Source organism: Pleurodeles waltl, chromosome 3_1 (genome assembly GCF_031143425.1).
Source record: "Pleurodeles waltl isolate 20211129_DDA chromosome 3_1, aPleWal1.hap1.20221129, whole genome shotgun sequence".
Taxonomy (NCBI): Eukaryota; Metazoa; Chordata; class Amphibia; order Caudata; family Salamandridae; genus Pleurodeles; species Pleurodeles waltl.
In genome coordinates this window covers 1,444,400,935-1,444,414,489 of record NC_090440.1, presented here as the reverse complement: position 1 = coordinate 1,444,414,489, position 13,555 = coordinate 1,444,400,935, and the positions used below count along the sequence as shown (strand labels likewise).

General features: G+C 43.0%; 1 protein-coding gene across 1 annotated transcript in view; it reads right to left on the bottom strand.

Annotated features, from left to right (window-relative positions):
* Positions 1–5,448: 5,448 nt before the first annotated feature.
* LOC138283368 (protein EURL homolog) overlaps positions 5,449–13,555 on the bottom strand; it is a 40,535-nt gene continuing 32,428 nt past the window's right edge. The window contains exons 3-4 of the mRNA XM_069221351.1: positions 12,609–12,671; positions 5,449–6,004 (exon numbers count right to left, since the gene is read on the bottom strand). Coding sequence (XP_069077452.1) covers positions 5,826–6,004; positions 12,609–12,671 — 242 coding nt within the window. The 3' untranslated portion in view covers positions 5,449–5,825. The remainder of the gene's footprint in view (positions 6,005–12,608; positions 12,672–13,555) is intronic.

Sequence of the window (13,555 nt, the reverse complement as noted above, 5' to 3'; positions counted from 1 at the left end):
TCCCCCTCCAAAACCAGTGGAGAGATCCATCCACTACTTCTGTCCTTCACAGGATGAAGCACTCTGGGCACCAGTCCCCCTCCAGAACCCGTGGAGACTGTCATCCACTACCTCTGTCCTTAACAGGATGAAGAACTCTGGGCACCTGTCCCCCTCCAGAACCAGTGGAGACTGTCATCCACTTGAGAGACTGTGGCTTTGTACTCCCCAGGATTGAACAGTGGGCAAGCCACCCACTGTAGAGACTTGAGAGACTGTGGCTTTGCACTCCCCAGGATATGGCAGTTGGCAAGCCACCCACTGTAGAGACTTGAGAGACTGTGGCTTTGCACTCCCCAGGATATGGCAGTGGGCAAGCCACCAACTGTAGAGACTTGAGAGACTGTGGCTTTGCACTCCCCATGATTGAACAGTGGGCAAGCCACCCACTGTAGAGACTTGAGAGACTGTGGCTTTGCACTCCCCAGGATTGAACAGTGGGCATGTGGCCCCCTCGTGGATTTGGCGTCGTGCACTCAAGCGGCTGAGGTGCCCCCCCCCCCTTTCCATCCCCCTGAGGTGCCTGTTTTCTTGCTCTCTGATGCCCCTGCAGTGTTCTCTCCGTCGTGGTCGGAGATCTTGTGTGGGCCTCGCCCATACCGTGTGGTCCCAGTGTTCCACGGACTTTCTTTGTGCAGTATCTGGACTACTATGCCTGGTATTTATTTTGTACATTGTGTATATATATATTTCTGCCTACTTGTTTTTAATATATTCCGATGGTTACACTCATTTTCTTTGGTCTTTGCATTCTTCTGGGGGGGTTTGGGAGGTGTAACTGTGATGTATTGATATGCATTAGTGTTTGTGTTGTGGTGGGTGAGGGTGGGGGTGTTGCGTGTGTGTGTCCCTGTTTTTCCCTCCCTCCTCCCCTGTGTCGTAGGTGCTGTACTCACCGTGGTCTTCGCTGCCGGCGTTCGTGCTCCTGGTAGAGGAGCAGGAAGACTATCGCAGGGAGAATTTGGAGTTCCGGTTCCATGGTGTCCTTGTTCCTCGTGGAGTGTGTAGAGGTGAGCGTTTTCCCTTCGAAATTCCTGTTTCCGCCGTGTTTTTATCCGCGGTGAATCCGCCCCTGAAAAGGTGGCGGATTGGCCTGTCATAATAGTGTGGGCGGTACATTGTCTACCGCCTGTCTGTTGGCGGTGACTGCCGCGCTATTTGTTTGTACCCCCGTGGCGGTCTGAGTGTTAAAGTGGCTGTCTTTGTTGGCGGTTTCCGCCATGGTCGTAATTGCAATTTTTTTACCGCCGCTTTAACACCGTCCGCCAGGGTTGTAATGACCACCATGATGTTTATTCCTGGTTGTTGTTCGCTAATCAGGCAGGCAGTCAGGTTAGGTCATATCGTTGCTGGCTGCTCTTCGATTGCCTATAAATTAACCCATTACCTTGATTAACAAATGATCAACATAATTTTCTTTCAACTCAGACTTGATGTGGTCTCATTCTTCCTTTGAATAATTAAATGTATGTATCAACTTCTTGACTTTACCTTGGGATAGCAAAGCTATTTAGGATGCAAAGAAGCTGCTTTTAATATATTAATATATTGTGATGAACAAGTAGCTGTTCTAATGGCTTCTCTCAAAGAGATTAAAAAGAGGTACTACTTACACTTTATCTTTGCGTGCTGTTGAATCTTTTTGAGACCGTACAAGATGTGTGGCCTCATTACAGACATCCCTTTAATGTTTTTAGTACCTTAAATGTCAGGTGGAGTACCACGGAGAAATGAGGAATAACCAAGGGAATCGGGACACAATTATTGATTCCTTGGTAATTCCTCAGTTTTTAGTGTTTACTGGGGCGTACACGTTATAATACCGGGAACCTCACCTCTCTCCCACCCCCTGGAGACACTTATGCTTCCAACATTGAGAACTCAGGGCGCAACTCAGGCTACACTCAAATGAGGCCTTTGTTGTTGTATAAAAGCACTATTTTGAAACATTACTTCATTGGAATATACAGGTACACTGAGTAAATACACGTGGCCTCGAAATTCAATAAATGTAAAAAAAAAAAGCATTATTTAGATAGTATTGAGAAATTGAACCGCAAAACAATATTCAGAATTAGGGAATTTATGGGAAAATGTACCACCTGTTATACAGTATAAGTACATTACAAGTCATCGAGGAGTTTCATAACCTTAAAGAGAACATGGCTGCACTCGGAGATGACTTACAATATGCTTGGGATGTCCATAGGGGGTAGTGCAATGCTAAACTATCAAAAAAGCTGTTAGAGATATATTGCAAAACCATATTAGCATCAGTTTGGTACAGGTGCAATAGAAACATGCAGAAAGGTTCTAACTTTTCTAGAATTACATAAGAAGCACAAGAAAATAAATATATATTTTCTGCTGCTACAGCAAGAAAAACCCAGGAGAAAAAAGAAAAGTTTCATTTTCCGACTTTAGAGAGCTGTTTTAATTATGCTTCTTGACCTGACCTATCTTCTCCCTCAGCTGATGCTCTGACAGCAGGCATTGTGATGTCAGAACTCACCTGTAATAAGTTATTACAGTTTAACAATAACGTCATATCTTTATAATAGGCGGTTGGGTGCGTCACAAGTCATCTTTTATAAAGAAATTCGAGACAGGGTTTTATACAGGGATCCTTTTTTAAGAAATACTTGGATTCTGGGCAAATTGAGCAATGATACGACTTCTTAAAAGATTTATATGGACAAAGAATTGACGCAGGGATATGTACTGGCACACCGTTATTTAGACTCTATCCTCCTGACCTTCATTCTTATTAAAGTTCCTCAGCCACACATCTATCTTAGCTGATCAATAGATTGATTCCATTTCTCAAGTAGGCAAGTGACACTGTTTTTTTTTACCATACCCGTTTTGGGTTTCAAAGCTCTTTAGAAGCTTTTTCTAGATTTAACACAAATAATAAACTGGAAGTGAATGTTAAGCAGCATAATAACAGCACAGTAGATTGCGTATGAAATTTTAATTGTCTTGGCATCTGGGTATAATACAGAGGAAGGACATGAATTATCATTTGGACTATGCTGAATTTTCACTGTTAGTAAGTGATTCATCTCCAAGTATACATAAAATAACACAGGATACATTTGTTCCTGCCCTCCTATATGTCCACAAGATGCTCCACTGTAGATCTGTAAAGTGTTAGACCTAGCTCATTGCTCAACCTTTAGTCTGAATATTTACTTCCACTTTCCACGAAATGTCAGATTAGGCAGGAGTGAGGATTAAGAGGGCAATCTGTAGCTGCTATGGAAAATGCTGATACATTTTGTTCTATAAACTTAATGGCTCCAGTAACTTGATTAAATGAATGAACTGGTGCTGCATTAATTATTTGTGTATTCAAAAGGTCTCCAATCCCTGTTCCAAATACTTTTTCGAATCACTGAATATGTTAAATTTGTCCAAAATGTGGATTAATTCCCAATCATTTAAGCAAATGGTGAAGTAGAATCTCTGTTTGTCTTCCAATAATCTGCAGGTTACTCAGTTTCTGATATCCACATGCTACCATTATGTAGTTGAAAGGTGTGACAGACTTAAGCCTTTGGTTACCTAACATTTCCCACGAATATGAATCTGCAACACAAGTTGAACCAGATTAGATGTTTCTCCTAACATAAGAGTTTAGACATGGTTGGCTCAGTTGTAAAGTTTGGTCAGGGAAGTGTTGCATATGTGACAGCCATAAACACTTGCATGCTTTATATCGGTGTTCTAAATTATCAAGTGAGCTATTTATGCTTTTGAAACCAAGTGTTTTAGATCTAGGAATCTACATATGTAAATATCAAGCTAATTTCAAGATTAGATAACTATTTTGAACATGTTATCTGCAGCAGCGGCCATCGCTTAACACATGGAGGGGGGGGTGGGGGCAGGGACGGAGTTGAGGTGAAAATAAAAAAATGAATAAAATGCAATTACCTTGCTTTCGTCCATGCCACCTCGCTCATCATTCCTCTTGTGGTGACACCAGCACAGGCTCCCCAGCAATCCTGGCACTGCTTTCATGCTAAACTTAGCATGAAAGCAGTGCTTTTATGTTAAACCTAGCATGATAGCAGTGCCAGGATTGGTCTGAGTAGCTCGGACTGCCACATAGACACAGCCCTGGGGACTGTGCAGTTTCTCCAGCCTGGCTGTTAAACACATCTGGGATGGAGAAAACTAAGTTTGCATGTGTGTTTGGCCGGCCTCAGACAGCTGGCCAAACACACAAGCACCTTTAGGTGCACTCTCCACTCTTCACCCCCCCACCCCACCTCCATCTCCTGTGGCCTAGCCCCGCCCCTCCCTGCTGTCTGTGCCAGAAGCAGAAAAATAAAACGATAGCAAACTATCATTGAATTTCCTGCTTCTGGCTCAGCCAGTGGGACAACGCTCCTTCGCCATAGCCAAGGAGCCACCCCTGGTTATCTGGTTACTGTATGGCCGCGAATAACTGGCACTGCCACTGAAAGATATTTCATCTGTACAATATTGTTCTGCATGGATTTGTTGTCTTAAGAAAGCCAATGATAATGGTCTTTGCAGGGACATCTTAAGAATTTTGGGGGCCCTGGGTGAACCATGTTTTGGGAGGCCCTGTTCCAAAAGGTTTGTGTTTATGATCCAATTTCACCTTTTCATATTCTTTTTGGCTAGGTCACTGACAGTCCACGGGCACACTTGTTAAAATTCTAATATCCAGGGATAATTACCTGTTTTCAGTATTGAAACAGAGCACCAGCTCACTAATAGTAATGAAAATAATCTGTCTGACACCCTACCATTTCCCATATGTGAGTTCTTATTTTGATCTAAAATAAACTTTTTAATGGATGTTGCATGAAACATAAACACATAATTTCTCTGCAAAATGTCTGCAATAGACCGTCACACATCACCCACATTAATAAATAAATTAAAGGAAATGGCATTGAAAGAAAACAATATTTTTAAGAATTATTCAAGGTCATCAGGACCAGTCTCTCTGCAGAACAGAACTAGCTCTATCAGGTTCTATCCTGAAAGGCAGAGGTCCTGGTCCAGAACCTACTTTGCCTATGCCTAAAATGTATCTGGATCTTGAATCTCTTAAACTTAAACTTTCAGCGTGATTTATCATACAGTGAACGTGTTTTAATTCACTGAATATTTAACAAATACTAGGCAAAATATGTTATTCGTGCTATATTGATTGTATATATTCATGTTGGAATCATTTTTATCATGGCGAATTCACCCGTTAGTTGTTTCTGTGATATGTAAGGACATGGCTGTTTAAGAAGTTGTGCTTCTTTTCTCGCATTTAAATGATTCGAAGTAACCATCAGTACATATTGACTTGAAGTGTACAAAACATAAAATGAGCCCGCCAGAAGGCCAGGTTAGAAAACATGAAAAAAGCTGATATTTTCCATGAGACTCGCTTTATTTTGTTTTGTTCATTAGGTCAATGCATTCTAACTCTTTTATACTGCTGTTTGCCCCAAAGAGAAGATATCAAACAGACACCCAACGAAAGTCAATAATAAATATATTTGAAACATGCTTTAAACAGCGCTTAATTGCATGACAATAAAGATTTTATTACCTGTGAACGAGATTCATTTTTTAAATGTTTCTCATGCCATTCTCTCATGCCCCTAACTTTCATCCTGTCCAATATATGACATCTTTTCTAAGCACACATATGCAGATATATTCTTGATCGGTGAAAGCTTATTTAATTAGAAGTAGGCAAAAGGCCAATCCAACCGAAAGTCACATGTGAGTGACCTTTTGTGTGGTTACATGCCCAAGTCCCCGCCCTTTTCGCTTTCTGCTCTAGGGCAAGGGGTTCCAGGCTGCATCATTTTCAGCTTCTCCCGATTTTTCAAAAGTTGCTCGATTGTAATAAAACGATACTGGAGCTCCCACAGGAGTGAGTCCTTCTGCTCCAGAGCATCACTTAATTCTTTGAAAACACCTGCGGAAAGTCATAAAAAGGCTGTGAATCTGCTTACGGTTTGTTGACTCTCATAGCAAGTGTAAATCTACATGTTGGTAGCATATATGATTGATAAACCCACTCTATTTACGGTTAAGCATTCTGTATTGTAATACGTGTAGTTACCAACTCGTTTCTCTCATTTTTCCATTTCTTACAAGTGTTTTATATTTTGTTCACCTAAGCACCGATACTACTTGCATGGCGTATAGTACTACGTAAACATTACATAAACATTTCATAACACATAACATTTGTGTGGGGAAAAAGGTTGGAAAATGCATGGTGCCCCATTTTAGCATGGGCGGCTTTGGTGGCAATATCAGCACCAGAATTCAACACACCTTGACTAAGGGCCTGATTTGGAGTTTGGCGGAGGGATTACTCCACCACAAACGTGACAGATGTCCCGTCCACCATATTACGATCTCCATAGGATATTATGGGATCGTAATACAGCAGACGATATATCTGTCATGGTTGTGACAGAGTAACCCCCTCCGCCAAACTAAATCAAGCCCTAAGTCAACTGTTGTACTAAGTGCTTTCTTTTTTTCCTTTGTGGGCTAGTTGTGATAAGTTTGTGCCCTTGAGTTCTTGTGTGTTTAGTAGAATTTTGAGTAGGGGAAGAATGATAGCCATAGATTAGAAAAGGAAAAGTACTGGTCGTGTGCGCTTGTTAGTATGGTAAATTGGAGGGGGACGAATGAGAAGGATGTTTGGGAGCTCATAGTAGTCAGAAATGTTTGGAATGATTCAGAGAGGAGGGATGGGCCATGAGGATGAAGGGAGTACTTAAAAAAAAAAAAAAATTGACACACATATATATATAATCAAGACTGTGCTGGGAGAAACGCATTATCTGGTGGATTAAAAGTATCTGTTTGTGATACGGCTGACTTGTGTGGCTCATCGTTTCACCAGGTCCCAGGGTCATGCCCATATATATCAAAATAAAGGAAGAGGGCGCACAGGAACCCCCTCCTGAGACTCCAGCAACCCCTCAACTCCCCACCCCCCAGGGCTTAAATATGCCCTGGGGACCACCACCTCCCTAGGGGTAGCTAAATTTAGATGCAGGGGGTGAGCGGGTGCTCTAGTTTTAACTGTAACCTCTGGGTGTGCCAGGTCCCGGGCCATTGTTTAGAAAAAGAAGGGGTGCACAGGGCCCCCTCCTGAGGCTATTGGAGCCCGGGGATGATCACCTCCCCGGGGCTTTATTTATAAAAAAGAAGGGAGCGCAAGGGGCCCCACACCTGAGGTTCTAAAAGTCCAGGGGACCACCCCTTCCCCAGTAATGGGGGGACGTGTGGACCCCCAAGGACCACCATCATCCTAGGGCTAAGTTAAATATGGATCAGGGTGGCCACGCAGAACTCACCAAACCCAAAACCTGCACCATCGACCCCCCACACTCCCAAGACCTCTGCAACTCCCTCTCCAACTATTCCACCGCAAAATTGCAGACATGCACGAGAGCTTCACATCATCAGAACCCACCATCACCACCACCGATACAACCAACACCACAACACCCTGCCGCACCAACCTACTGAACACGATGGACCCCAACCAACAATGAAGAAATCGGCAAAACCATGAGCTCCATCCACTCAGGCTCCCCAACAGACCATTGCCCCCACCACACCTTCAACAAGGCCAGCCAAATCATGGCTCCCCAGCTCCGGGCCGTCATCAACAGTTCCTTCAACACCACAACCTTCCCAGATATTTGGAAGCACGCTGAAGTCAACGCTCTTCTCAAAAAACCCAAAGCAGACCCTGAAGAACTCACAAACTACCAACCCATCTCTCTTCTTCCCTTTCCCGCAAAGGTCATGGAGAAGATAGTAACCGTAAAACTGTCTCATTTCCTAGAATACAACAACATACTTGACGTCTCCCAGTCTGGATTCCGCAAGAACCACAGCACTTAGACCGCCCTCATCGCCTGCACAGACAACATCAGGACCAGATTGGACAAGGGCGAGACCGTCGCCCTCATCCTCCTAGACCTCTCTGCAGCTTTTGACACTGTATGCCACCAAACCCTCCGCACACGCCTTTTCGACGCCGGAATTTGCCACAAAGCCCTGGACTGGCTCACCTCCTTCCTCTCTAAAAGAACCCGAAGAGTTTGCCTCCCTCCTTTCCGGTCTACAGCCGGGTCCCCCCATGATCCTCCCTCAGCCCCGCCCTCTTCAACATCTACATGGCTCCACTCGCCAACATCCTCCGCCCACACGGCATCACCATCATTTCATGCGCTGATGACACCCAGCTCATCATCTCCCTCACTAGGAACCCAGCCACCACCAAGATTAATCTGCATGCCGGACTCCTCGACATCGCCAGCTGGATGTCAGCAAGCCACCTCAAATTGAACTCAGACAAAACAGAGATCATCATCTTCGGCCCCAACAAGGCAGCATGGAATGACTCTTGGTGGCCCACCACCCTCGGACCACCCCCAAGACTGACCACCCACGCACGCAACCTTGGCATCATACTGGTCTCGTCTCATCCCATGACCCAGCAAATCAATGCCATATCATCCTCCTGCTTCAACACCCTTTGCATGCTACGCAAGATTTTCAAATGGATCCCTTTAGAAACAAGAAGAACGGTCACCCACACCCTCATAAGCAGTAGACTGGGCTACGGCAACGCCCTCTATGCAGGGACCACAGCCAAGCTTCAAAGAAAACTCCAGCGAATTCAGAACGCAGCCGCACGTCTCATCCTCAACCTTCCTCGCCACAAACACATCTCCACCCACCTCAGATCCCTACACTGGCTGCCCATCAACAAAAGGATCATTTTCAAAATCCTGGTCCACTCTCGTAAAGCCCTCCACGACATTGGACCTGCCTACCTCAACGAACGAGTCAACTTCCACATACCAACTCGACAGCTCCAGTCCTTAGGCCTCGCCCTTGCTACAGTCCCCCGCATCAAACACACCATCTCCGGCAGCAGATCTTTCTCCCACCTCACCCCCAAGACCTGGAACTCCCTCCCCACCAACCTACGCAAGACCCAGGACCTCCTAACTTTCACAAAGCACCTAAAAACATGGCTTTTTGAGCAGTAACCCCCCCCCCCAGCGCCTTGAGAACCTACCGGGTGAGTAGTGCGCTTAAGAAATTATTTGATTGATTGATTGATTGATTCCCATCTTTTGCCAGGATGATGCCCCCCCAGTGTGTTTCCCACTGACTTTGGTGGCACGTTCTTAAGTCTGAAGAATATGAGGAAATCTCCACAAAACAAAGAAGCACTTAGGTCATAGAGTTAACAGGAAGGACCCTAGTTTGGTAGAGATTTAAATCTTTATAGTCTTCTTGGCCTCTCTATATGAGGACTCATGTTATCACACAATTCTCAATAAAGATGCACCAGGAACAATCATATTGCCAAAATGCATACAAGGTCACTGGTGACATTTCCTTGTGCTCCATTACGCAGCTGTAGATGTAGAATATGTACTGGACATTTATCCAAGGAGGTAGAAACAAGTCCACTTGGGTAGATATTTTGGCAAAACTGTGGACTATTTTTTCATAAAAAGGCAGGTGAGGTTCCTTTGTGACAAAATCACTCACACAGCTACTGTCACACCCACACAGGTACTCACACACCCACTCACAGATGCACTCAGGCACACACTCACATACCACCTCAGACATTCACTCATGCACTCAGAGACCCACTTAGACTCTCATGCACCCACTCACAGACCCACTCAGAGACTCACGCACTCACTCACAGACCCACATAGACACTCATGCACCCATTCACAGACCCACTCGGACAATCACGTACCTACTCACAGACCCACTCAGACAGTCATGCAACCACTCAGAGACCTACTCAAAGAGTCATGCATCCACTCACACATCCACTCAGAGACTCATGTATCCACTGACAAACTCACTCAGAGAACTGAGACCCATGCACCCACTGACAAACCTACTGAGGTACTCATGCACACACTCAGAGACTTATGCATGGAGGTTTGGGTGATTATAGGCGGTTGGCCAGGGCTTGTGGCCAACACACACCGCACATGGCCAAAGGCTGTGCTAGTGTTGGTTGGATTAACATATAGTAATTAAAATTGTTAGGATCTGAATTTACTTAATAACACAAAGCCATGCTAATTACCCCACATATTACATCACTCATGACATCTTTGATAACATCATTGATAATTTCAATGTTACATTTGCAGTAAAATTATTTAGAAGAAAATGGCTGGAGCGCAAGTTATAGTTACCTTAGGACACAAGTTATAGTTACTTGAGCTAACTATAACTGCTGAATTTCTATGGTTTTGTCCGAGTAAATTCAGATCCTAACTATAACGTACCTATAACCTTTAGTTCTTTAAGTGGCAATAGGTTTTATATATATATATATATATATATATATATATATATACATAATTACCTAGTGGCAGTCGCACTCACTCTCACACTCAGAGAGACACTCTCACACCTATCCTTGCATCCAAAATTTTATTTTTTTTCTTCTATGAGATCCTCTGAGCCATTTGTAGCTGAACGGCATTTGAAAAAAAAAATAACTATATAAATATTCACTGAAAAAAACAAAGGTTACAGGGATGTTATAGTTAGGTAGTAGAATTTTTTTTTTAAAACTTAGAAATTCACTGAAAAAAACAAAGGTTACAGGGACGTTATAGTTAGGAAATAGAATTTAAAAAAACCTTAGAAATTCACTGAAAAAAACAAAGGTTACAGGGACGTTATAGTTTGGTTCTGAATTTACTCATACAAAACCGTAGAAATTCAGCAGTTATAGTTACCTGAGCTAGCTATAACTTGTGCTCCAGTATTACACTGCTCATGACCTCACATATTACATCACTCATGACATGATCAGTTTTGGATTACACAATGCAATCTTGCTGGCCTTAACTAAATATCTCATCTGTCATCTTCATATTGAACAAAGTTAACTTCAGCATGCTTCTGTTAAATCTCAGTTGGAATTCTTCTATAGGTTACCAATAAGTAAATGGATCTTTTTAACACGTGTTATTGAGCTTGAGGCACTTGCTGACACTTGTCCTAGTAACTCTGATGTAGTCTTCAGCTGTCTGTGTCACCTCACAAGTTCCATTCTTCTTCTCATGCACTCTTGGTTGGGCCCATGTTCCACGCTCTACAGCAAGTAGTCCTTTTTTCTTGGTTCTCACTCTAATTTTCAATATATCAGAGGCAAAAGGCTCTACACATTTGAGTGAAGGATGAGTGGTGTGTGCCTGTAAGAGTGTAGGGTGCTACACTTTAAAGCCAGAACTATTGGCATCATCAATACATGTTCTCCACCTGGAAACCATTACTCTACATGCACCTGTCCATGATCATGTTCATGTTATTCCTTTTAGGGGTGGGTAGACCTTGCAGAGTTACATAAAACTCTGCGAGATTCTGCAGAGTTCCGCCAACGGGGAGAAAATATGTAGCTCATGCTGCCATTTAGCACCAGTAGCGCGAGCAGCGCTGACTAATCAGCGCAAATGACACTTTGCATTGCACAAGAGCAAGCAGCCATTTGAGTTTATTTTGCTGCCACTCAAGTAGAAACTCTACTTGCGTGGCAGCAAATATGATTCAGCGGAAGCCCTCTGACCGTGACCATTCATGACCGCCCACCGTAGAAAATCGCTCTTGAGGATTCCAAATCTCACTCGCGCTTGACAGCTCACATTTTCTGGAGCCTCATGCGAGAAACAAATCTGCCATGAAGTGCCTGGCAGAATTTTTGGCTAGAACTCTGTGATAAAGAGTAAGGCAGAATGACCAAAATCCAGCCAATTCTGCAGGCGTAATGAAACATTCCGCATGACCCTAATTCCTTTAACCAATGTTGCTGTATTTGATGAGGAGCTCACTCTGTATTTTAAAATATTACCTCTCATAAAAGCATTACCTATTTCCACTGTAGACTTTCCCTCTGTGAATGTAGTTACCACAATTTGCTCAGCAGATTTCTGTGTGGATACCCTCATCCTGTGGACAAATAGTGTGTCACTAGACCATGGATAAGAAAGTAGGTCCAAGTAGACTACATTTTGAGGATTACTACTGAATATGTAAATGTTTTTCTTTTAGTTACATTGTTTGTAAATGTATCTTATGTGGATATCATCAACATTTGATATGTGTCTGCCTTCCCATCGAAGACTCCGACATTTGTCCATCAAATTTGCCTGTTTCCTCAAGGTAAGGTCAAAAATCCAAACACTCAATATTCCTACAAAGAATACAAAGATTTGACCATGAACCCACAGAAGAAGGAAGAACATTCAAACCCATGGGCCAAGAAGCATTTGTGCCCCTCAGGCTGTCTGAACAAAACATGCAGGTGAAATTATCACCAGAATGAGTAAGATTGATTTTATTGACGTCAGAAAGATAAAATGTTTATCTGGCCCTTACAGAATACAAAACGTGACAAATGCATGCAACAAGCGCTCAATTCACTGTGTATTTTTGTATGGTGTATAACATTCATAATTTTAAAACTACATTTAGTAACATTTAGACAGTACCTCGCACCCTGCACAGTATTTTCCGATTAATTAATTGTAGCGCATCCATTGACTTCTCTTGCACTGTAAAAGAACACAGAGGAAAACACAATCAACGAAGGAAATTGATGTAAAATGATTTTTTTTTAAACTCTGAGAGTATTCGATAATAGATTCCAGCCGCACATGTGCCAACCTTTTCCCCAAAATCCTCCATAAATTTCTGAGGAGGTTGAGAGGTGAAGATTCCCATTTGCTTTCTCTATGGAGGGAATATTTGTATCTGAATTTTATTTTGTGAATCTGTAACTCTCACAGAACATCACTATTCAGTGAAAAACAATCTGTATTGTTTTTATTCAAAGCTACATGTCTTATCACCGATTAATTTAACATTTTCAACTGGAAATTCAATTGTGTGCATCTCAGTTGCTAGCTCATGAACAAATCAGAAGCTGTAAAATTGGGCAGCAATCATCTCCTGAGTCTCCATGTGCTCTGCCAATGTGCTTTTTTCTGTTTGGCAGAGCAGGGACAATAGCTGAGCAAATTTCATTCTCCCCTTCCCCACTCCTTCTGAGGCTCTTGTGACACTGAGAGCAATGGGAAGGGGGAAGGTATGCTTCGTGCTCTCTTGGGCAGCCCCTGGCTCTCTCATTTTCTTGCAGAATCCACATAGCCTGCGGAGCGGCAGGTGAGAGGGAGAGTCAAAGGGCGTGGATTGGGACATTGGAAAGTTGGCAGCAGCTGGCTTATACCAGTGTTTATAGCCCTCTGTTGCCCCTTTGTCTTCAACGGTGCTGTCAACATTTCAGTATTCTTATACCTTGGGTTGGTGATGCTTTATTTTTTGTTTTGCATTAAATCGATATCAGCACAAAATGTTATTAATTATGTTCCTATACTTTTAAATAAACCATAGCTAATGTAGGCCTGTATTTTAAAATTGCTCCCTTTGGTTGCCATCT